Here is a 22,666-nt window from a genome sequence, read left to right on the forward strand (position 1 = left end):
GTTTACTATACATGCATCACTTACAAGTTTAGTTCCTGATTTGTGGCCATCACTATTTAAATGCTCTCAAATGTTTTCCCTATGTATGTCTTCACAACCAAAAATTTATATTCCATACAAAAATACTCATTTAATTACAAAAAAATACTCCCAGGTTGTTTTGATTTTATTTTACTTGTATTTCTTTTTTGAAGAATGTTGACCGACAATCATCCAGACCCAGATTGTCAGGAGTTTACCATATTTCCAAAAGTATGCTCGGTAAATATTCCTTAAATGTGCATTGTGAAGTAATATTTACCTTACTTTGCTGAGGCTGTGAGGATTGCAGTGGGATTCAAAATTCTGTCACGCTACACTGTGTGCTCTACTCTAATATGGAAGGTGGCCATATCTAGCCATGCAACTGACAGAGTTCCTGGTACAGCCGGGTATGAGGTCTATTAGAAAAGAATTTTCTTTTCCGGGAAATAAAAACTGGGTAACGTGGAGCATTGGACACTAATCGTGCTCGAGGTATTTCCCTCGGGACTCTACACACTTATCCCAATTGTGCTGCCACTGTTGGAAGCATGCCGAAAAAGCTTCTTTCCGAATAGAGTTTAAATCTGCTGTCGTTGCTGCCATAATGTCCTCTCTTCTCTGAAATCTTGTTCTGTTCAATGACTTCTTGAGTTTTGGGAACAGCCAGAAGTCACAGAGGCCATACCAGGAGAGAAAGGAGTCTTTTGAAGCACAGAATCATTGGTTTTTTTTTTTTTTCGTGAAAATAACTGAATAATGAAGGGGGAGGAATGTGTTGTAACACTGTCGCAATTGAGGTGCCAATTTCCCCTTGACCTCAAGTCCAGTCTCTTATGCCACACGGCATCATATAGGCAATGATGGATATCCCAGTAGTACTCTTTGGTGACAGTTTGACCCTGTTGTACATACTTGTGGTGCACCACACTGTGGCAGTCAAAGAAAGCAGTTGGCATCACTTTGACTTTGCTGCACACTTGGTGGATGTTCTTTGGTCTCAGTGATGAGGAATGTTCCCACTGTGACGACTGGGGCTAGGTTTCCTGGTCCTACCCGTACACCCAGGACTTGTCACCAGTGATTACAGTGTTCACGAATTCGTGGTAACTGTTTGTGGAGTCCAGCATGTCCTTTGAGACTTCAGCTCAAAGTCGCTTTTTCTCTGCTGTCAGCAGCTTTGTCACAAACTTCGCCGACACTCTCTTTGGGGCCAAATCTTAGATCACAGTAGAATCTGACGAAAAAGTGCTGATGCCCACCTCTTGTGAAATTTCTCTGACAGTCACATGATGGTCCCACATCGTCAAGGTGTTTACCTCGGGAACGAGGTGGTCATTTCGGCATGTCGAAAGTCGACCAGAGCGTGGCTCGCTCTCCATTGACGAGTGGCCATCTTTAAACTGATTGTACCACTCCTTAATGTGTGTGATGCCCATAGCACCGTCACCAGAAGCCGTCAAAATCTCCTGATTGGTTTCCACCTGGCTTTTTCACAGAGGAAGTCTGCACTGTAGTTCCTTCTCTAGATTGTTGCACAGATGACAAAATGGTAGATATCGAAATAAACAGAGAGATAGAGAAACAATGAAAATCGCTCAAAAGAGGAAAGGCCGCTGGACCTGATGGGATACCAGTTCGATTTTACACAGAGTACGCGAAGGAACATGCCCCCCTCCTTGCAGCGGTGTACCGTAGGTCTCTAGAAGAGTGTAGTGTTCCAAAGGATTGGAAAAGGGCACAGGTCATCCCCGTTTTCAAGAAGGGACGTCGAACAGATGTGCAAAACTATGCACCTATATCTCTAACATCGATCAGTTGTAGAATTTTGGGACACGAATTATGTTCGAGTGTGATGACTTTTCTGGAGACTAGAAATCTACTCTGTAGGAATCAGCATGGGTTTTGAAAAAGACAGTTGTGTGAAACCCAGCTCACGATATTCCTCCACGAGACTCAGAGGGCCATAGACACGGGCTCCCAGGAGATGCCGTGTTTCTTGACTTCCACAAGGCATTTGGTACAGTTCCCCCCAGACCAATTGTGTGATTGTATTGAGGAGTTCCTAGATAACAGGACGCAGCATGTCATTCTCAATGGAGAGAAGTCTTCCGAAGTAAGAGTGCTGAAAGGTGTGCCGCAGGGGAGTGTCATAGGACCGTTGCTATTCACAATACGTAAATGACCTGGTGGATGTCATCGGAAGTTCACTGAGGCTTTTTGCAGATGATGCTGTGGTGTATCGAGAGGTTGTAACAATGGAAAATTGTGCTGAAATGCAGGAGGATCTGCAGCGAATTGACGCATGGTGCAGGGAATGGCAATTGAATCTCAATGTAGACAAGTGTAATGTGCTGTGAATACTTAGAAAGAAAGATCCCTTATCATTTAGCTACAGTATAGCAGGTCAGCAACTGGAAGCAGTTAATTCCATAAATTATCTGGGAGTAGGCATTAGGAGTGATTTAAAATCGAATGATCATATAAAGTTGATCGTCGGTAAAGCAGATGCCAGACTGAGATTCATTGGAAGAATCCTAAGGAAATGCAATCCGAAAACAAAGGAAGTAGTTTATAGTACGCTTGTTTGCCCACTGCTTGAATACTGCTCACCAGTGTGGGATCCGTACCAGATAGGGTTGATAGAAGAGATAGAGAAGATCCAACGGAGAGCAGTGCGCTTCGTTACAGGATCATTTAGTAATCGGGAAAGTGTTACGGAGATGATGGATAAGCTCCAGTGGAAGACTCTGCAGGAGAGACGCTCAGTAGCTCGGTACGGGCTTTTGTTGAAGTTTCGAGAACATACCTTCACCGAAGAGTCAAGCAGTATATTGCTCCCTCCTACATATATCTCGCGAAGAGACCATGAGGATAAAATCAGAGAGATTAGAGCCCACACAGAGGCATACTGACAATCCTTCTTTCCACGAACAATACGAGACTGGAATAGAAGGGGGAACCGATAGAGGTACTCAGGGCACCCTCCGCCACACACCGTCAGGTGGCTTGCGGAGATTGGATGTAGATGTGTTTGTCGTTGAGTAATATTGCTTCAGCTGCAGTTTTAGCGACGTGGTCGGACGAGATGGAGGTGGTGTAAGGGGTGGCGTCGATTTCCAGGACGGCCGGAGCTGTGATCGGGAGTGGCGTGCACGCGCTGCTGGAGGACTGGGACAAGGTGCTGGCTGCGGCCGGCGGGCTGTCACTGCTCGCGCTCGGCGTCTACTCCGCCAAGGGTGCCACAGGTGTCGCCGCCCGCTACGTCGAGTCCCGCCTCGGTGCGTATGTCTGAATAAAACTGCTCAGCAAGCCCTGCTGCATGTGGCAGGGTCCACGTAGTTCATTAAATATTGTGTAGTGTGGTCTACGTTGCTCTCTCTCTCTCTCTCTCTCTCTCTCTCTCTCTCTCTCTCTCTCTGGAACACACACACACATGAGGTTTGTCCGAAAAATACGTATAAAAGTTGAATAATAACTTTATTTTACAATTATTCAGGTATTACAATATGGTCTCCTTCAAAGTACTCGCCCTGAGATGCAATACAATTGTGATATTTTTCAGTTGCCGTGTCGTTTCCGCCTTGATGGCTTCCACATCTCCCAAGTGCCGTCCCCGAAGCACCATTTTGCATTTTGGGAACATGAAGAAGTCACACGGGGCTAAATCGGGTGAATAAGGCGGGTAGTCTGTCACGGTGATTGAGCTTCGGCCCAAAAACTCGTGCACAACGAGCGACGTGTGAGCGGCGCATTGTCGTGATGAAGGATCCACCTGCCCCCTTTTGCCAACTCCGGTCGAACTCGGGGCCACACGAGCTCTGAGACGTGTCAGAACTTCAACGTAAAAATTTCCGTTCACTCTCTGGCCGGGAGGGACAAATTCCTTGTGAACAGTGGCCCTAGAATCCAAGAAAACAATCAACATTTTTTTCACATTGGACCTTGATTTTCGCGACTTATTTGTTCTCGGTTCTCCAGCTAGTTTCCATTCCTTGCTTTGAGATTTGAGCCCCACATCGAATTCGTAAAACCAGGACTTGTCTCCAGTGATGACTCGGTTGAGAAAGTCCCCTGGTTCCTCTGCTTCCGACCAATCCTCACAGCACTCGACCCTGTTTGCTTTCTGTTCTGGCGTCAAGAGCTTCGGTACGATTTTTGCACACAATTTCTTCAAGTTTTTGTGTCAGGATTTTGTGAATGATTGTTTTGGGGATTGACAGCTCGTCAGCAATCGTTCCGACTGTCAATCTATGGTCTTTAAGAACACAAGCCCGAATTTGTTCAACATTTGCACCGGAACTCGATGTAGACGGGTGTCCTGGGCGAGGATCATCGTTCACTTCTTCTCGTCCATCCCGGAACCTGTTTAACCACTTGTTCACGGTTGGTGCCTTCAGAGAATTGTCTCCGTAAACCTGTTTCAAACACTCAAAAATCTCACGGTCATTCTTGCCTAGCTTTGCAAGAAACTTGGATGTTGATGCGCTGTTCCTCAATCAGAGAGAGCTCCATGCCGATGGCATTTATTTATTTATTTATTGTTCCGTGGGACCAAATTAAGGAGAAGTCTCCATGGTCATGGAACGAGTCAATACATGAAATTATAACACGATATTAGAAACAGATAAAATGAAATATAAAAAAACATATTCAGGTGACAAGTCGTAAGTTTAAATGAAGAAAATCAACAATGTAACACTGGAATTTGCTTAATTTTTTAGCTCTTCCAGGAGCTCCTCGACAGAATAGAAGGAGTGAGCCATGAGGAAACTCTTCAGTTTAGACTTAAAAGAGTTTGGGCTACTGCTAAGATTTTTGAGCTCTTGTGGTAGCTTATTGAAAATGGATGCAGCAGAATACTGCACTCCTTTCTGCACAAGAGTCAAGGAAGTGCATTCTACATGCAGATTTGATTTCTGCCTAGTATTAACTGAGTGAAAGCTGCTAACTCTTGGAATAGGCTAATATTGCTAACAACAAATGACATTAATGAAAATATATACTGTGAGGGCAGTGTCAGAATTCCCAGATTTTTGAATAGGGGTCGACAAGATGTTCTTGAACTTACACCACATATAGCTCGAACAGCCCGTTTTTGAGCCAAAAATACCCTTTTTGAATCAGAAGACTTACCCCAAAAAATACCATACGACATAAGGGTATGAAAATATGCGAAGTCGACTACTTTTTGTGTTGAAGTGTCACTTATTTCAGATACTGTTCTAATGGTAAATAAAGCAGCATTTTGCTTCTGAACAAGATCCTGGACCTGGGCTTTCCACAACAGCTTACTATCTATCCGAACGCCTAGGAATTTGAACTGTTCCGTCTTGCTTATAATATGCCTATTCTGTCTGATCAAAATATCGGTTCTTGTTGAATTGTGAGTTAGAAACTGTAAAAACTGAGTCTTACTGTGATTTAGCATCAAATTATTTTCCACAAGCCATGTTCTTATTTCATGAACTACATTGTTCGTTACTGTTTCAATATTACACACAAGATCCTTCACTATCAAGCTGGTGTCATCAGCAAACAGAAATATTTTTGAATCACCTGTAATACTAGAAGGCATATCATTTACATAAATAAGAAACAGCAGTGGCCCCAGCACCGACCCTTGGGGAACGCCCCACTTAACAGTGCCCCATTGGGACTGAACACCACTACCACTCTCAATATTGCAGAGAATTACCCTCTGCTTTCTGTTCTTAAAGTAAGGGGCGAACCAATTGTAAGCTACTCCCCTTACTCCATAATGGTCCAACTTCTGCAGTAATATTTTGTGGTCAACACAGTCAAAAGCCTTCATTAAATCAAAGAAAACACCTAGCGTTCGCAACCTTTTATTTAATCCGTCCAAAACCTCACAGAGAAAACAGAATATAGCATTTTCAGTTGTTAAGCCATTTCTAAAACCAAACTGAACATGTGACAGCAAATTATGTGAATTTAAATGCTCCAGTAACCTTGTATATACAACCTTCTCGATAACTTTAGCAAACACCGATGGCGTAGAAATAGGTCTAAAATTGTCAACATTATCAATGTCTCCCTTTTTATAAAGTGGCTTCACTACAGAGTACTTTAATCGGTCAGGAAACCGACCACTCCTAAAGGAAAAGTTACAGATATGGCTGAGAACTGGGCTAACATACATAGAAAAATACTTCAGTATTCTGCTAGATACCCCGTCATATCCATGAGAGTTCTTGGTCTTTAGTGATTTAATTATTAACTCAATCTCCCTCTTGTCAGTATCATGGAGGAGCATTTCAGGTAACAGTCTCAGAACACTTTTTTCTACGATCGCTATATGATTCCCTGTTGGGACTAGGTTTCTATTTAGTTCACCTGCTATATTCAGAAAGTGACTATTAAATACTGTACACATATGTGACTTATCAGTAACACAGACATTCCCACTACGCACCGATTCTATATCCTCGACCTGTCTCTGCAGACCAGCCACTTCCTTTACGACTGACCATATGGTTTTAATTTTATCCTGAGACTTAGCTATTCTATCTGCATACCACATACTTTTTGCCTTCCTAATAACATTTTTAAGCACCTTACAATACTGTTTGTAATGGGCTGCTGCATTTAGATTTTGACTGTTTCTAACGTTTTGATATAATTGCCACTTTGTTCTACAAGATATTCTTATCCCTCTAGTCAGCCACCCAGGCTGTCTGTTTGTGCCAGTACCCTGTTTTAAACGTTCTAATGGAAATCAACTTTCAAAGAGCATGAGAAAAGTCTTGAGAAAAGCATTATATTTATCGTCTACTGTATCAGCGCTATAAACATCTTGCCACTCTTGTTCCTTGATAAGGTTTACAAAGGTCTCTACAGCAACTGGATCAGCTTTCCTGAACAGCTGATAACTATATTTAACACGTGTTGCAGCACAAAAATCTTTTAAAGTTAAAATTTGTGCATCATGATCTGAAAGGCCATTCACCTTTTTGCTAACAGAATGCCCTTCTAGTAACGAAGAATGAACAAAAATGTTGTCTATGGTTGTTCTACTGTTCCCTTGCACTCTCATTGGAAAGAATACGGTTTGCATAAGATTATATGAATTAAAGAGGTCTACCAGCATCCTCTTCCTTGGACAATCACTTATACAATTAATATTGAAGTCACCACATATAACTAACTTTTTGTATTTCCTATAAAGTGAACCAAGAACCTCCTCTAGCTTTAGCAAAAATGTTGTGAAATCGGAGTCTGGGGATCTATAAATAACAACAGTTAGAAGTTTAGCTCCGTTAAATTTAACCACACCTGCACAACATTCAAACACCTTTTCAGTGCAGTACTTTGAAACGTCAATTGACTCAAATGGGATGCTGTTTTTCACATACATGGCTACTCCCCCACACCGCAAAGAGCTCCTCAAAAAGATGCCAGCCAACCTGTATCCTGGTAAAGGAAGCCTCTGAATTATCTCCTTATTTAAGAAGTGAAAAGGGTAACTGTCAACAAGCTGCCGCACACTCCCACCTTCACGCAGAGTGCTCTGACTCGCACTGAGCGTTGATGGGATTGATTACAGCTGTAGTCCCACCCGGCGGTGACTGCAGCTTGTAACATAAAGACATTATTCAACTTTTATATGTAGTTTCCGGACAAACCTCGTACATACACATATGGACTGGACAAAAATATGGAAACACCCATGGTAAAGACATTCTTAAACACTTGCAGATGCTAACCGAGCCTGCAGGTTTCACTGCCGCACTTGACCATGAAGAGCATCTATGCAAGTCCTCAATGCGTCTCAAGTGTCAGTTGTGGTCTAAACAGTGTTCTGTGTAGTTACGAATACATTGCGTTGCAACTAACGAGGAGAGGCCTCAAGCTGTGGGACCGAATTTTTCAAACCACCTATACAGTGACATAGTTTAAGATCCCAGGTATCGTGTCTTGAAGCCATTATCCTGGTGGGCCCTCGTTTGCGAGTAATAGATGAAAAAAAAAAATTCAGAATTTTACATGACGTTCAGTAGCATTAAAAAAGCATTATTTTGTAGGCTGAATTGGTGTGATGGGTAGGGTAAGTCCTCTACATGCTGAAGGTCATGGGTACAAATCCCATCAGGTACATTACATTTTTTTATTTTTAAATTTGTATCAAAATGACTTTCACCATTATTTTTATTCAGTTAATTGTTTGAACATAATTTTTATTTATATAACTTTGTCTCACAAAATTTTAATCATCATAAGAACTTTTTCGTTTGTACAATTTTAATAAACATAAAAAATTACAGATCTGGTGATGGTCATGTGATATGACCGAAACCGGTCACCTATGTTCTTGTAGCATATGTGGTGCGATCAAGACTGAATTTTAAAAAGAAAAACTTTTCATTGGTTCTCACATTTTCTATATATCATTCTTGTTCCACCCGGAATTTTTGTTAATGTGAATTTAATTGTGTTTATCTATTATAATATCCCCATGTGATTTTAATTATTTATATTTATCTGTTGTAATATTTAAACATTTAAAAATGCCAGTCTATGCAAAGGACGAAATAATCTATGTATATTGACTGTGCAATGCTGTCAAAAATTTATTTTTTGTTGCAAGACATGCATTTTTTTGGATGGTAATTGTCATACGGACTTTTAAAACAGCCTAAATTGCTAATGTAGATGAAGATTTAAACTAAAGAATAGATCATAAGTAAAATGAAATTCAACCAAAATTAGGAATAGAAATATTGAATGGAATAATTCAGTCAAAAAAATAGGATGATAAAATGAAAGAAATTGAATCGAAATTAATACATGAAATTAACTAAAATCATATAAACAAATATTTCAATCAGAAAAAGAATGATAGTAAGCAAAATGAGAGCATATGAAGAATTCAATGTTATTTAACTGATGTAATAAAGGAATACAAATTAAAAATTACAGTTAAATCACTAAACTGAACGAAAACTTAAAAATAAAAGGCTGAAGTACCTAATGAGACTCGAATGCACAACTTTGTGCACATAAAACCCTTATCCTATCCAATACACGATGCAACCAGTCATACAAAATAACGTATTTGCCATTGAATGTCATGCAATATTCAGAATTTTTTTTTTGTCAGTTATTAGAAAATGGGGGGCCCACCAGGGGGCGTGTGGGGGGGGGGGGGGGGGGGGCTGATTGTGAAGGTGTGCTCCCTGTCGCCGTTGGATAAGCAGCTGCTAGCAGCAAGTCATATACTCTTAGCTCACTTATTTGTTACATAGTTTAATTCTTAATTTTTTTGCGTGTTGGGTACTTGCATTGTTTAATACGCAAATTTCGGCATATTATAGTATTTGAGAGTTGTAGCATCGCGTTTTAGTACCTGAATAGTGTAAAATCGCGTAGTCTCCTTCCGCCGCCGAGCAGTGTGTCAGCAGTGCGCAAATAGGATCATTACTGCATTTACTAGGCAATCTTGTATTTTAATAACTGTTTAAATTTTGTGTCGAATTGTTTGTGCTCTCTGTAGATTAGTTCAGACGTTCTTTGTACAAAAGTTTTTAGCGTGGATAGGGACTGCAACTGCTGTGTTCGGATGCGGGCTGAGTTGGCATCCCTTCGCTCGCAGCTTTAGGCTGTGTTGGCTTCGGTCACACAGCTTGAGGCTGTTGCCAATGGGCATCACTGGGGGTGTCCGGATGGGGGTTTGTCGGGGACGGCCAGCTCGTCCCACGCATCCCCCGATCGGACTATGGCTGTGGCTGCCCAGGATACTGCCCACATTGAGGCTGATCCCTCACCTGTGGTAGAGTGGGAGGTTGTCTCGAGGTGTGCCAAGGGGCGAAAGACATTCCGGAGGGTTGAATGGAAGGCCTCTCCAGTTTGTCTGACGAACAGGTTTCAGGCTCTGTCTCCGGCTGATACTGATCTTCGGCCAGACATGGCTGCGTGTCCTGTTCCAGAGGTTTCCCCTCAGTCTGCAAGATCCAGGCGGTCGCAGAGGGTGGGCTTACTGGTAGTTGGGAGCTCCAACGTCAGGCGCGTAATGGGGCCCCTTAGGGATATGGCAGCAAGAGAGGGGAAGAAAAACCAATGTGCACTCCGTGTGCATACTGGGGGGAGTCATTCCAGATGTGGAAACACTCCTTCCGGATGCCATGAAGGGTACAGGGTGCACCCATCTGCAGGTGGTCGCTCATGTCGGCACCAATGATGTGTGTCGCTATGGATCGGAGCAAATCCTCTCTGGCTTCCGGCGGCTATCTGATTTGGTGAAGACTGCCAGTCTCGCTAGCGGGATGAAAGCAGAGCTCACCATCTGCAACATCGTCAACAGGACTGACTGCGGACCTTTGGTACAGAGCCGAGTGGAGGGTCTGAATCAGAGGCTGAGATGGTTCTGCGACCGTGTGGGCTGCGGATTCCTCGAGTTGCGCCATAGGGTGGTGGGGTTTCGGGTTTCGCTGGATAGGTCAGGAGTTCACTACATGCAGCAGGCGGCTACATGGGTAGCAGGGGTTGTGTGGCGTGGACTGGGCGTCTTTTAGGTTAGATGGCCTCGGGCAAGTACAGAAAGGGCAACAGCCTCAAAGGGTGCAGGGCAAAGTCAGGACATGCGGGGACCAAGCAGCAGTCGGTATTGTAATTGTAAACTGTCGAAGCTGCATTGGTAAAATACCGGAACTTCAAGTGGTGATAGAAAGCACCGAAGCTGAAATCGTTATAGGTACGGAAAGCTGGCTGAAGCCAGAGATAAATTCTGCCGAAATTTTTACAAAGGTACAGACGGTGTTTAGAAAGGATAGATTGCATGCAACTGGTGGTGGAGTGTTCGTCGCTGTTAGTAGTAGTTTATCCTGTAGTGAAGTTGAAGTGGATAGTTCCTGTGAATTATTATGGGACCTTTGGTACAGAGCCGAGTGGAGGGTCTGAATCAGAAGCTGAGATGGTTCTGCGACCGTGTGGGCTGCAGTTACACTCAACAACCGAGCTAGGCTAATAATTGGGTCCCTTTACCGACCTTCTGACTCAGCAGCATTAGTGGCAGAACAACTGAGAGAAAATCTGGAATACATTTCACATAAATTTTCTCAGCATGTTATAGTCTTAGGTGAAGATTTCAATTTACCAGATATAGACTGGGACACTCAGATGTTTAGGACGGGTGGTAGGGACAGAGCATTGTGTGACAGTATACTGAGTGCACTATCCGAAAATTACCTCGAGCAATTAAACAGAGAACCGACTCGTGGAGATAACATCTTGGACCTACTGATAACAAATAGACCCGAACTTTTCGACTCTGTAAGTGCAGAACAGGGAATCAGTGATCATAAGGCCGTTGCAGCATCCCTTAATATGGAAGTAAATAGGAATATAAAAAAGGGGAGGAAGGTTTATCTGTTTAGCAAGAGTAATAGAAGGCAGATTTCAGACTACCTGACAGATCAAAACGAAAATTTCTGTTCCAACACTGACAATGTTGAACGTTTATGGAAAAACTTCAAGGCAATCATAAAATGAGTTTTAGACAGGTACGTGCCGAGTAAAACTGTGAGGGACGGGAAAAACCCACCGTGGTTCAACAACAAAGTTAGGAAACTACTGCGAAAGGAAAGAGAGCTTCACTGCAAGTTTAAACACAGCCAAAACCTCTCAGACAAACAGAAGCTAAACGATGTCAAAGTTAGCGTATGGAGGGCTATGCGTGAAGCGTTCAGGGAATTCGAAAGTAAAATTCGATGTACCGACTTGACAGAAAATCCTAGGAAGTTCTGGTCTTACGTTAAATCAGTAAGTGGCTCGAAACATCATATCCAGACACTCCGGGATGATGATGGCATTGAAACAGAGGATGACACGCGTAAAGCTGAAATACTAAACACCTTTTTCCAAAGCTGTTTCACAGAGGAAGACCGCACTGCAGTTGCTTCTCTAAATCCTCGCACAAATGAAAAAATGGCTGACATCGAAATAAGTGTCCAAGGAATAGAAAAGCAACTGGAATCATTCAACAGAGGAAAGTCTGCTGGACCATACGGGTTACCAATTCGATTCTACACAGAGTACGCGAAAGAACTTGCCCCCTTCTAACAGCCATGTACCGCAAGTCTCTAGAGGAACGGAAGGTTCCAAATGATTGGAAAATAGCAGAGGTAGTCCCAGTCTTCAAGAAGGGCCGTCGAGCAGATTCGCAAAACTATAGACCTGTATCTCTGACGTCGATCTGTTGTAGAATTTTACAACATGTTTTTTGCTCGCGTATCATGTCGTTTCTGGAAAAACAGAATCTACTCTGTAGGAATCAACATGGATTCCGGAAACAGTAATCGTGTGACACCCAACTCGCTTTACGTCACGGGCTGGGCGCTAATGACCATAGAAGTTTTGCGCCCCCCCAAAAAAAAAAAAAAAAAAAAAAAAAAAAAAAAAAAAAAAAAAAAAAAAAAAAAACCAACTCGCTTTGTTTGTTCATGAGACCCAGAAAATTTTAGATTCAGGCTCCCAGGTAGATGCTATTTTCCTCGACTTCCGGAAGGCGTTCAATACAGTTCCGCACTGTCGCCTGATAAACAAAGTAAGACCCTACAGAATATCAGACCAGTTGTGTGGCTGGATTGAAGAGTTTTTAGCAAACAGAACACAGCATGTTGTTCTCAATGGAGAGACGTCTACAGACATTAAAGTAACCTCTGGTGTGCCACAGGGGAGTATTATGGGACCATTGCTTTTCACAATATATATAAATGACCTAGTAGATAGTGTCGGAATTTCCGTGCGGCTTTTCCCGGATGATGCTGTAGTATACAGAGGAGTTACAGCATTAGAAAATTGTAGCGAAATGCAGGAAGATCTGCAGCGGATAGGCACGTGGTGCAGGGAGTGGCAACTGACCCTTAACATAGACAAATGTAATGTATTGCGAATACATAGAAAGGAGGATCCTTTATTGTACGATTATATGATAGTGGAACAAACACTGATAACAGTTACTTTTATAAAATATCTGGGAGTATGCATGTGGAATGATTTGAAGTGGAATGATCATATAAAATTAATTGTTGGTAAGGCAGGTACCAGGTTGAGATTCATTGGGAGAGTCCTTAGAAAATGTAGTCAATCAACAAAGGAGGTGGCTTACAAAACACTCGTTCGACCTATACTTGAGTATTGCTTATCAGTGTGGGATCCGTACCAGATGGGGTTGACGGAGGAGATAGAGAAGATCCAAAGAAGAGCAGTGCGTTTCCGTCACAGGGTTATTTGGTAACCGTGATAGCGTTACGGAGATGTTGAACAAACTCGAGTGGCAGAGTCTGCAAGAGATGTGCTCTGCATCGCGGTGTAGCTTGCTGTCCAGGTTTCAAGAGGGTGCATTTCTGGATGAGGTATCGAATATATTGCTTCCCTCTACTTACGCCTCCCAAGGAGATAACGAATGTAAAATTAGAGAGATTCGAGCGCGCACGGAGGCTTTCCGGCAGTCGTTCTTTCCGCGAACCGTACGCAGCTGGAACAGAAAAGGGAGGTAATGACAGTGGCACATAAAGTGCCCTCCGCCACACACCGTTGGGTGGCTTGCGGAGTATAAATGTAGATGTAGATACACCATATACGAGGTTTGTCTGGAAAATACGTATAAAAGTTGAATAATAACTTTATTTTACAATTATTCAGGTATTACAATATGGTCTCCTTCAAAGTACTCACCCTGAGACTTGATACTCTTCTGCCAACCCTGTTTCCACTGTTGATAACATTGCTGAAAGTCTTCAGTTGTGATGTTGTTCAGTTGCTGGGTCGTTTCCGCCTTGATGGCTTCCACATCTCTCAAGTGCCATCCCCGAAGCACCATTTTGCATTTTGGGAACATGAAGAAGTCACACGGGGCTAAATCGGGTGAATAAGGCGGGTAGTCTGTCACGGTGATTGAGCTTCGGGCCAAAAACTCGTGCACAACGAGCGACGTGTGAGTGGGCGTATTGTCGTGATGAAAGATCCACCTGCCCCCCTTTTGCCAACTCCGGTCGAACTCGGGCCACACGAGCTCTGAGACGTGTCAGAACTTCAACGTAAAAATTTCCGTTCATTCTCTGGCCGGGAGGGACAAATTCCTTGTGAGCAGTGCCCCTAGAATCCAAGAAAACAATCAACATTGTCTTCACATTGGACCTTGATTTTCGCGACTTATTTGTTCTCGGTTCTCCTGCTAGTTTCCATTCCTTGCTTTGAGATTTGAGCTCCACATCGAATTCGTAAAACCAGGACTCATGTCCAGTGATGACTCGGTTGAGAAAGTCCCCTCATTCCTCTGCTTCCGACCAATCCTCACAGCACTCGACCCTGTTTGCTTTCTGTTCTGGCGTCAAGAGCTTCGGTACGATTTTTGCACACAATTTCTTCAAGTTTTTGTGTCAGGATTTTGTGAATGATTGTTTTGGGGATTGACAGCTCGTCAGCAATCATTCTGACTGCCAATCTATGGTCTTTAAGAACACAAGCCCGAATTCGTTCAACATTTGCACCGGAACTCGATGTCGACGGGTGTCCTGGGCGAGGGTCATCGTTCACTTCTTCTCGTCCATCCCGGAACCTGTTTAACCACTTGTTCACAGTTGGTGCCTTCAGAGAATTGTCTCCGTAAACCTGTTTCAAACACTCAAAAATCTCACGGTCATTCTTGCCTAGCTTTGCAAGAAACTTGATGCTGATGCGCCGTTCCTCAATCAGAGAGAGCTTCTTGCCGACGGCAGGTGAAAAAGGGTGACTGTCAACAAGCTGCCGCACACTCTCACCTTCACGCAGAGTGCTCTGACTCGAACAGAGCGTTGATGGGATTGATTACAGCAGTATCCCACCTGGCGGTGACTCCAACTTGTAACATAAAGACATTATTCAACTTTTATACGCATTTTCCGGACAAACCTCGTAAGTGATCTAAAAAAAGTCAGTCTCACCACTAGGGACTTCTCCTTGTAAATGAATTTTAATGTGAGCAAGCTGTTGGTGCTCGAATGGTGGTGCTTCTGTAACCGAAGGAGCCAATATGTTTGATGTGTTGAGAGGCCCCGTATCGAAGATTTATACCCTGTGAACAGAAAGTGGAAGATCATCATCCCCTAAGTCACAACATGGACAAAATTGTGTGTTGACTGACAAGGTGCATGTGTTATGGGAAATGTGGGAAACACCCGGGAATTTTCTCACCCGGGAGTAATCCGGGTAAAGTCCGGGAATTTTTTAGAATTTCAGGAATTTTTCATTATTTTAGTTTTCAGTTAAATTTTTGTAATCTTTGTTGGTAGAACCTGATACAGTGTGCAAACAAGTGTCTGCCGACAGCAAAATGTGTCAAAGGCTACACAATACTTTGTAACAACATATTGCGTTTGATGTTTCTTTTCCCTGGGCGTTGTTTTGATGAGCATGACGTCGCAACAATTTAAATTTTTAATAGTACGTGGGAAAATATCGTGAATGGTCATTTCAGAAGCATTACTTTCGAAGTAAATTTCCTTTTATGTGAGATGAACTATGGTACATTTGAGAATGTGCAATGAATTTCTTAAATCGTTGACCGTTAAACTCTCATCCAAAACTTAACGCTGAGGACCAGCCACTTGGACAAAATTTCGGGCCCAGAACACCAGCCATTTATGTCGTTACTTAATATTTTGCTGTCACTTTCATTTGATGTGTCTTAAAAGGTAACACGTGCTAAAAAAGACCAAGTTTCAAGGCTAGTTTTTCACATTTGTTTTAGTTCTTTTAAAGGTTACAAAATATGCAACAACAATGGCAAAAAGTATAGTTATCTTAAAAAAGTGCAAAGTGAGTTCTTGAGCAATTTCACACATAACTGGCTTTACTATGAGGAAGTTGAAGTGCTCGACAGAATACATATTCAGCCAGGGAACCCACGAAGTGTCTGGTGCACACCAGTGAAATTTATAACCGTGTTTATCTGAAGTATTCAGCTGCTGCAATTAAACTGGTACTCTTAGGATCCTGCCTAACCACACCCCCAGAAAAACAGCAAAACACGATGTTCTGTTGGATGACTGCATAAAGTTCCCTATGCTCTGAATATCTGATGTCAGCTGGTGAGATCACGTGGCATGTCAGTGCTTTGGAAGCTATCATGGTATAATTGGTGGAATACATGTTTATACTTTCGTAATAAGAAAATATGCAGAGTACATGTTGACACGCGTCAATGACCTTTCTAAAATGTTAGTAAGTTCTATGCCGGTATGTAAATCCTTCACCATTCAAAGGATTGACAAGTTTTACAGCTCCGAGAGAAACTGTATTATAACTTAACACAGGAAAATGTACTTTCATGCAGGAAAAGTTCCCCCCCCCCTCCTCCCCCCCCCCCTATGGAAGTGTATTTTTAACCATTTTTAACCAGGGTGTTTTGTCCGCGTGTATACCGTGGACTGACCATGACAGTCAGTCATTGAAGAGGACTATGACAATAAATAAAGAGGACAACAGCTTCTAAAGTTGCTGCAGAAGTACCAGGTGATCAAAAAGTCAGTATAAATTTGAAAACTGAATAAATCATGGAATAATGTAGATAGAGAGGTACAAATTGACACATGCTTGAAATGACGTGGGGTTTATTAGAACCAAAAAAATACAAAAGTTCTAAAAATGTCCGACAGATGGCGCTTCATCTGATCATAATAGCAATAATTAGCATAACAAAGTAAGACAAAGCAAAGATGATGTTCTTTACAGGAAATGCTCAATATGTCCACCATCATTCCTCAACAATAGCTGTAGTCGAGGAATAATGTTGTGAACAGCACTGTAAACCATGTCCGAAGTTATGGTGAGGCATTGGCGTCGGACGTTGTCTTTCAGCATCCCTAGAGATGTCGGTCGATCACGATACACTTCCGACTTCAGGTAACCCCAAAACAAATAATCGCACGGACTGAGGTCTGGGGACCTGGGAGGCCAAGCGTGACGAAAGTGGCGGCTAAGCACACGATCATCACCAAACGACGAGCGCAAGAGATCTTTCACGAGTCTAGCAATATGGGGTGGAGCGCCATCCTGCATAAACATCGTACGTTCCAGCAGGTGTTTATCAGCAAAGCTGGGGATGATGCGATTCTGTAACATACTGGCGTACCTCTCACCCATCACTGTAGCAGTTACAATACCAGAATCACGCATTTCCTAGAAGAAAAAAGGCCCGATAACAGTGGATGTGGTAAATCCAACCTGTACCGTGACTTTCTCGTCATGCAATGGAGTTTCCACAACAGTTTTAGGATTTTCGGTAGCCCAAATTCTGCAGTTGTGGACGTTGACAGACCCTCGGAACGTGAAATGAGCTTCGTCACTCCATAACACATTACTCAGCCAATCATCATCTTCTGCCATCTTTTGAAACGCCCACACCGCAAATGCCCTCCGCTTCACTAAATCGCCAGGTAACAGTTCATGATGCTGACAGATTTTGTACGGATAGCATTGGAGGGTACGTCTCAGTGCCAACCAAACAGTAGTGTACGGAGTGCTGGTGCGATGTGCGACTGCACGAGCGCTGACTTCCCCGTGCATAGACGAACCCACTACAATCTCCATTTCTTCCTGAACTGTCTCAGCAGCATTACGCCTTGTGCTCGGTCGACCACTACGGGGTCTATCGTCTAAACGACCCGTGGCTTCGAACTTCGAAGTCATTCTCGCCACAGCTGCATTTGTCAATGGACCTTTACCCATTTGAATCCCCTTCCTATGGCGATAGGACCGTAACGCTGAACTAGCACATTCCTCATTCTGATAATACAGCTTCACTAAAAGCGCCCTTTCAGGTAACGTCAACATGCTGCGACTGCTGGCGCATCTGAGTCTCTCTCTCATTAGAGCTCCTTTTATACATGATTGTCACGCACAGTGACTGACGTTTTGCTGTCCAGCGCCCTCTGTCGGACATTTTGAGAACTTTTTTTTGTTCTTATAAAACCCCATGTCATTCCAAGCATGTGTGTCAATTTTTACCTCTCTATCTACATTATTCCGTGGTTTATTAAGTTTTCAAATTTATACTTACTTTTTGATCACCCGGTAAATCTCACACTCATAAATCCTGTCAGCACCAGGAGGGAATTGCAGGGCAGGCTGGAATCTCAAAACCACTCATCAGTGCAAATGGCCATAACAGGAAAATGTTGTACCAAAGCCATAAAACCTGCACTATGGAGCAGTGAAGAAAGTCATTTTGATAGCCATCTCGTGGTCTTGCACGTGCCCCATGGTTACTCAAGGCTACACTACTGCCAAGAACTATTGCCCCTCTTTGAAGTGATATACTGTGAATTATGGATGAAGGGCAACATGCAGATTCCATACTTAAAGATTTCAAAAAAGCATCTGACACAGTGGCCCACTACTAATTGTTAACGAGGGTACAACAGTGTGGAATAGGTTTCCAGATAGGTGATTGGCTCAAAGACTACTTACGTAATAGAACCCAGTATGTTGTCCTCGACGGTGAGCATTTGTCAGAGACAAGGGTATCGTCAGCAGTGACCCGGGGAGGTATGACAGAACCATTGTTGTTCTCTATGTGTATAAATGACTTGGTGGCCAGGGCGAGCAGCACTCTCTTCTTCTCACTCCTCCGCCCCAGGCCCGGATGGTATCCACGTCCAAATGTTACTGCATTTATCATACCATAGTCTGCGTTACCTCCTTCGCCTTTATAATCGAATTTGGACCGACAGTACTTTTCCCAGACGATGGCTGGAAGCTATCGTCGTTCCTGTTCCGAAACCTGGAAAGGACAAACATCTCCCCTCTAGCTATCGCCCCATTTCTCTCACGAGTAGTGTATGGAAGGTTTTGGAGCATGTGGTGTATTGCCGTTTAGCCTGGTAGCTGGAGTCCCACAGTTCTTTAACACCTGCCCAATGCGGATTCCGAAAGCATCGTTCTGCAGTTGACCATCTTGTTGCTCTCTCCACTTATATCATGAACAATTTTCTCCGGAAACGCCAGACAGTAGCGATATTTTTTTATCTGGAGAGAGCATACGATACCCGTTGGAGGACAGGCATCTTCCGTACACTGTTCGCTTGGGGCTTTCGAGGTCGGCTGCCCCTGTTTCTTCGTGAATTTATGGCAGAGCGCACATTTAAAGTGCGGGTGACCACTACTCTCTCCCGTACCTTCTCCCAAGAAAACGGGGTATCCCAGGGCTCCGTGCTAAGTGTTGTACTGTTTGCCATTGCCATAAATCCAATCATAGATTGTCTCCTTCCTGATGTCTCGGGCTCCCTCTTTGTGGACGATTTTCCGATCTACTACAGCTCTCAAAGGACCAGCCTTCTTGAACGATGTCTTCAAGGATGTCTCGATTGCCTCCACTCTTGGAGCATCGAAACCGGCTTCCGCTTTTCTCCCAGTAAGACCGTTTGTGTTAATTTTTGGCGTCGTACAGAGTTTCTTCCTCCTTCCTTACATCTAGGCCCTGTCAACCTTCCGTTCGCGGACGTTGCTAAATTCTTGGGTCTTATGTTTGACAGAAAACTGTACTGGTCCTCCCAAGTTTCCTATCTTTCGGCTCGCTGTCTGCGAACCCTCAACACCCTACGTGTCCTGAATGGCACCTCTTGGGGAGCGGACAGATTGGTACTTCTCCGCCTCTATCGCGCCTTAGTGCGCTCGAAATTGGACTATGGCAGCATAGTTTACTCCTCTGCTCGACCGTCTATTCTTCGGTGTCTCGACTCTATCCACCACCATGGATTACGTTTAGTGTCTGGAGCTTTTTACACCACCCCTGTGGAAAGCCTTTATGCTGAGACTGCTGAACCTCCGCTGTCCAATCGGCGAGCTGTCCTTCTTAGTCGTTATGCTAGCCATCTGTCTTCCATGCCTGCTAATCCGGCCCATGACATTTTTATTGATGCCTCCTTGGATTTAGGATATGCTGACCGCCCTTCCTCCCTACTACCACCGGGAGTTCGCTTCCGTCAACTGCTCCATTCTCTTTCCTTCTACGTTCCTAAAACTTTCTTGACAACTTGGGGTACAGCACCGCCTTGGCTCCGGCCCTGGATCTGCCTGCTCCGTGACCTTTGTCAGTTTCCCAAGGATGGTACTCCTTCTCTTGTTTATCGTCGGGCATTTGCTGCTCTCTGCGCACAAATGAAGGATGCCACATTTATTTACACTGATGGCTCAAAAACATCGTTTGGTGTTGGGAGTGCCTATTGTTGGCGACACCCCAAATCGATTTCGACTTCCCTTCCTGACCAGTGTTCAGTTTATACTGCGGAGCTTTACGCTGTTCTCCAGGCTGTCCAATACACCCGTCGCCATCAGTGGACACAGTATGTTATCTGTTAAGGTTCTCTCAGCTCTCTCCTCAGTCAAGCTCTCTACCCTGTCCACCCTCTGGTCCACCGGATTCAGGACTGTCTGCACTTGCTCCACTTGGGGGGCGTCTCTGTGGCGTTGCTCTGGATCCCAGGACACGTTGGTATCTGTGGCAATGAGGCGGCCAATATAGCGGCCAAGGCTGCAGTCTCTCTTCTTCGGCCAGCTGTTCACATGATTCCCTTCGCCGATCTACGGAATGTTTTATGTCGTCGTGTTGCTCTTTAATGCACGCACATTGTCCAATAATAAATTGCAGGACGTGAAAGCTCTTCCCTGTGCTTGGACCTCTTCCTCCCGAACTCGTCATCGGGAGGAGGTAATTTTAACTAGACTCCGGATAGGGCACTGTCTTTTTAGCCATCGACATCTTTTAAGCGGCGATCCTCCCCAACTCTGTCCCCACTGCTCTCAACTGTGGACGGTGAGACACCTTTTACTTGAGTGCTCCTATTTTACTCCATTACGCGCTCGTCTACAGCTGTCGCCTGATATATATTCCATTTTAGCAGATGACACGCGATCAGCCGATCATGTTCTCGAGTTCATTAGTGCCAGTGAGACGACGTCAGTCATTTGAAGCTCTTTCTGGGGACAAACAACCCCCCTTCTATAGTGGTTTTTTGAGCTTTCCTTCTGTTTTTGGTTTCCCCAATTTTTTGAGTTTTGCTCCCGTTGCTGCTGGTTTCCAGTTTCGTTTTTTTTCCTAAGTCACAGACCAGGTGTTAATGACCGTAGTAGTTTTGCGCCCTAAAAACATAACAAAAAAAAGAGGGGGGGGGGGGCGACCAGCAGTCCGCAGTTGTTTGTTGATGATGTAGTGTATGGGAAGGTGTCATCACTAAGTGGCAATAGGTGGATACAATATGACTTAGGAAAAATTCCTAGTTGGTGTGATGAATGGCAGATAGCTCTAAATTAGAAAAAAATGTAAGTTAATGTGGATCAGTAGGAAAAACAAGCCGGTGGTGTTTCTATGTGATAAGAGGCTTTCCTGGCGTATGTGTTGTTTCCAGGGCTCTCGGGTGTCCAGTCGGATGGGATCGTTAAGTCCCACAATATTTCGGCGAATAACCTTTCCACCATCAGGTGGTTCTGATGGAATGGTCTGTCTGCTCATTGTCGGTGTCATTTATGTCCGTTAGTCGGGCTTCGATTCCCAGCGCTGATTGTCCGATTGTGGCTGCCGACATTCCGATAGCGAGTGCCGACGCTTTGATTGCGGCCGCCGACAATCCGTTTGCAGTCGCAAACCCAGATCCCGCTGTCCCCGGCATTGCACAGTGTGGAATCCCGTGGAGTGACCCCGACAGCCGTCATGGCAGGATCTTGTGGCCGCTTGAGGTGTGATTCCTTTATGGAGCTAAGTAATGGTGTCTGTGCCTTGCTGATTGAAAACCTGTGTCTTGGTTTATGAGAATGTCCATTACGCAATTTTCAATGGCCTCCTTGAAGATGCTCTCCCAGTAGAAGCTGGTGGGGGCCAGAATCTCGGTCTCTTCGTATTTTGCATTGTGTCCAGTTTCCAAGCACTGGTGCAAAGATCTTCTACTACTTTCCGGATGGCAGCACCAGTCCCGAAAATTTAGGATTCCATCTCATAAGTAACAGAGCTTCCTGACTACTTGCACATATTTGCATCTTTCAGTTATTATTGGATTAGACAGTACAATTGCTTTAATGTAGGAATACACAGAACATGGGCCGCATGTGGCCCATCATTCATCTGATGGTGGCCTGCCCCTGAGCATTCGTTTTAAAAAAACTTACTTATCTTTCATTCCCTCTGAGAAAGGAGAGAGAACTTGCTTCTTTCGAGCCATGCCAGTCTAGATGGTATGGGGGCAGGGGGTTACAATTTGGAATAATAGCTCATCATTTTTGAACCAGCACAACAAGAGCTGCTGGTGAATCAACTGGGAACAACACTGTTTAATTGACAGTAGTCTAGTTTTGTGCATGTCTACAACAAAAATTGAGCCCAACATCAAAGCAGTTACGAAATCAACAGAGTGCCCTGTTCGCGAGAACTTTTTTTTTGTCCTCATTATATGAGGGTTGGAACTTAAATAGTGGCAACTATACAAAAGAGGTACATGTTTGCACCTGTTATTGTCCTTCAGAGTAGTCACCAGCGAGTTGTGAAGCAGTCATTGAAATTGAGCACATTTTGCTTGTCAGCGTGTCTGCCACTAGGTGGTCAGCTCATCTCTTTTCTGCATTTTGGTACGGCCATTTGTCTGAGAGGCTGCGATGA

General features: G+C 43.9%; 1 protein-coding gene across 1 annotated transcript in view; it reads left to right on the plus strand.

Annotated features, from left to right (window-relative positions):
- The window catches only part of LOC126427148 (ATPase family AAA domain-containing protein 3), a 106,988-nt gene that overhangs the window by 41,068 nt on the left and 43,254 nt on the right, over positions 1 to 22,666 (plus strand). Inside the window, exon 4 of the mRNA XM_050089374.1 lies at positions 3,145 to 3,302. Coding sequence (XP_049945331.1) covers positions 3,145 to 3,302 — 158 coding nt within the window. The remainder of the gene's footprint in view (positions 1 to 3,144; positions 3,303 to 22,666) is intronic.

The sequence above is a fragment of the Schistocerca serialis genome, chromosome 11 (genome assembly GCF_023864345.2).
Source record: "Schistocerca serialis cubense isolate TAMUIC-IGC-003099 chromosome 11, iqSchSeri2.2, whole genome shotgun sequence".
In the NCBI taxonomy this organism is placed as follows: Eukaryota; Metazoa; Arthropoda; class Insecta; order Orthoptera; family Acrididae; genus Schistocerca; species Schistocerca serialis.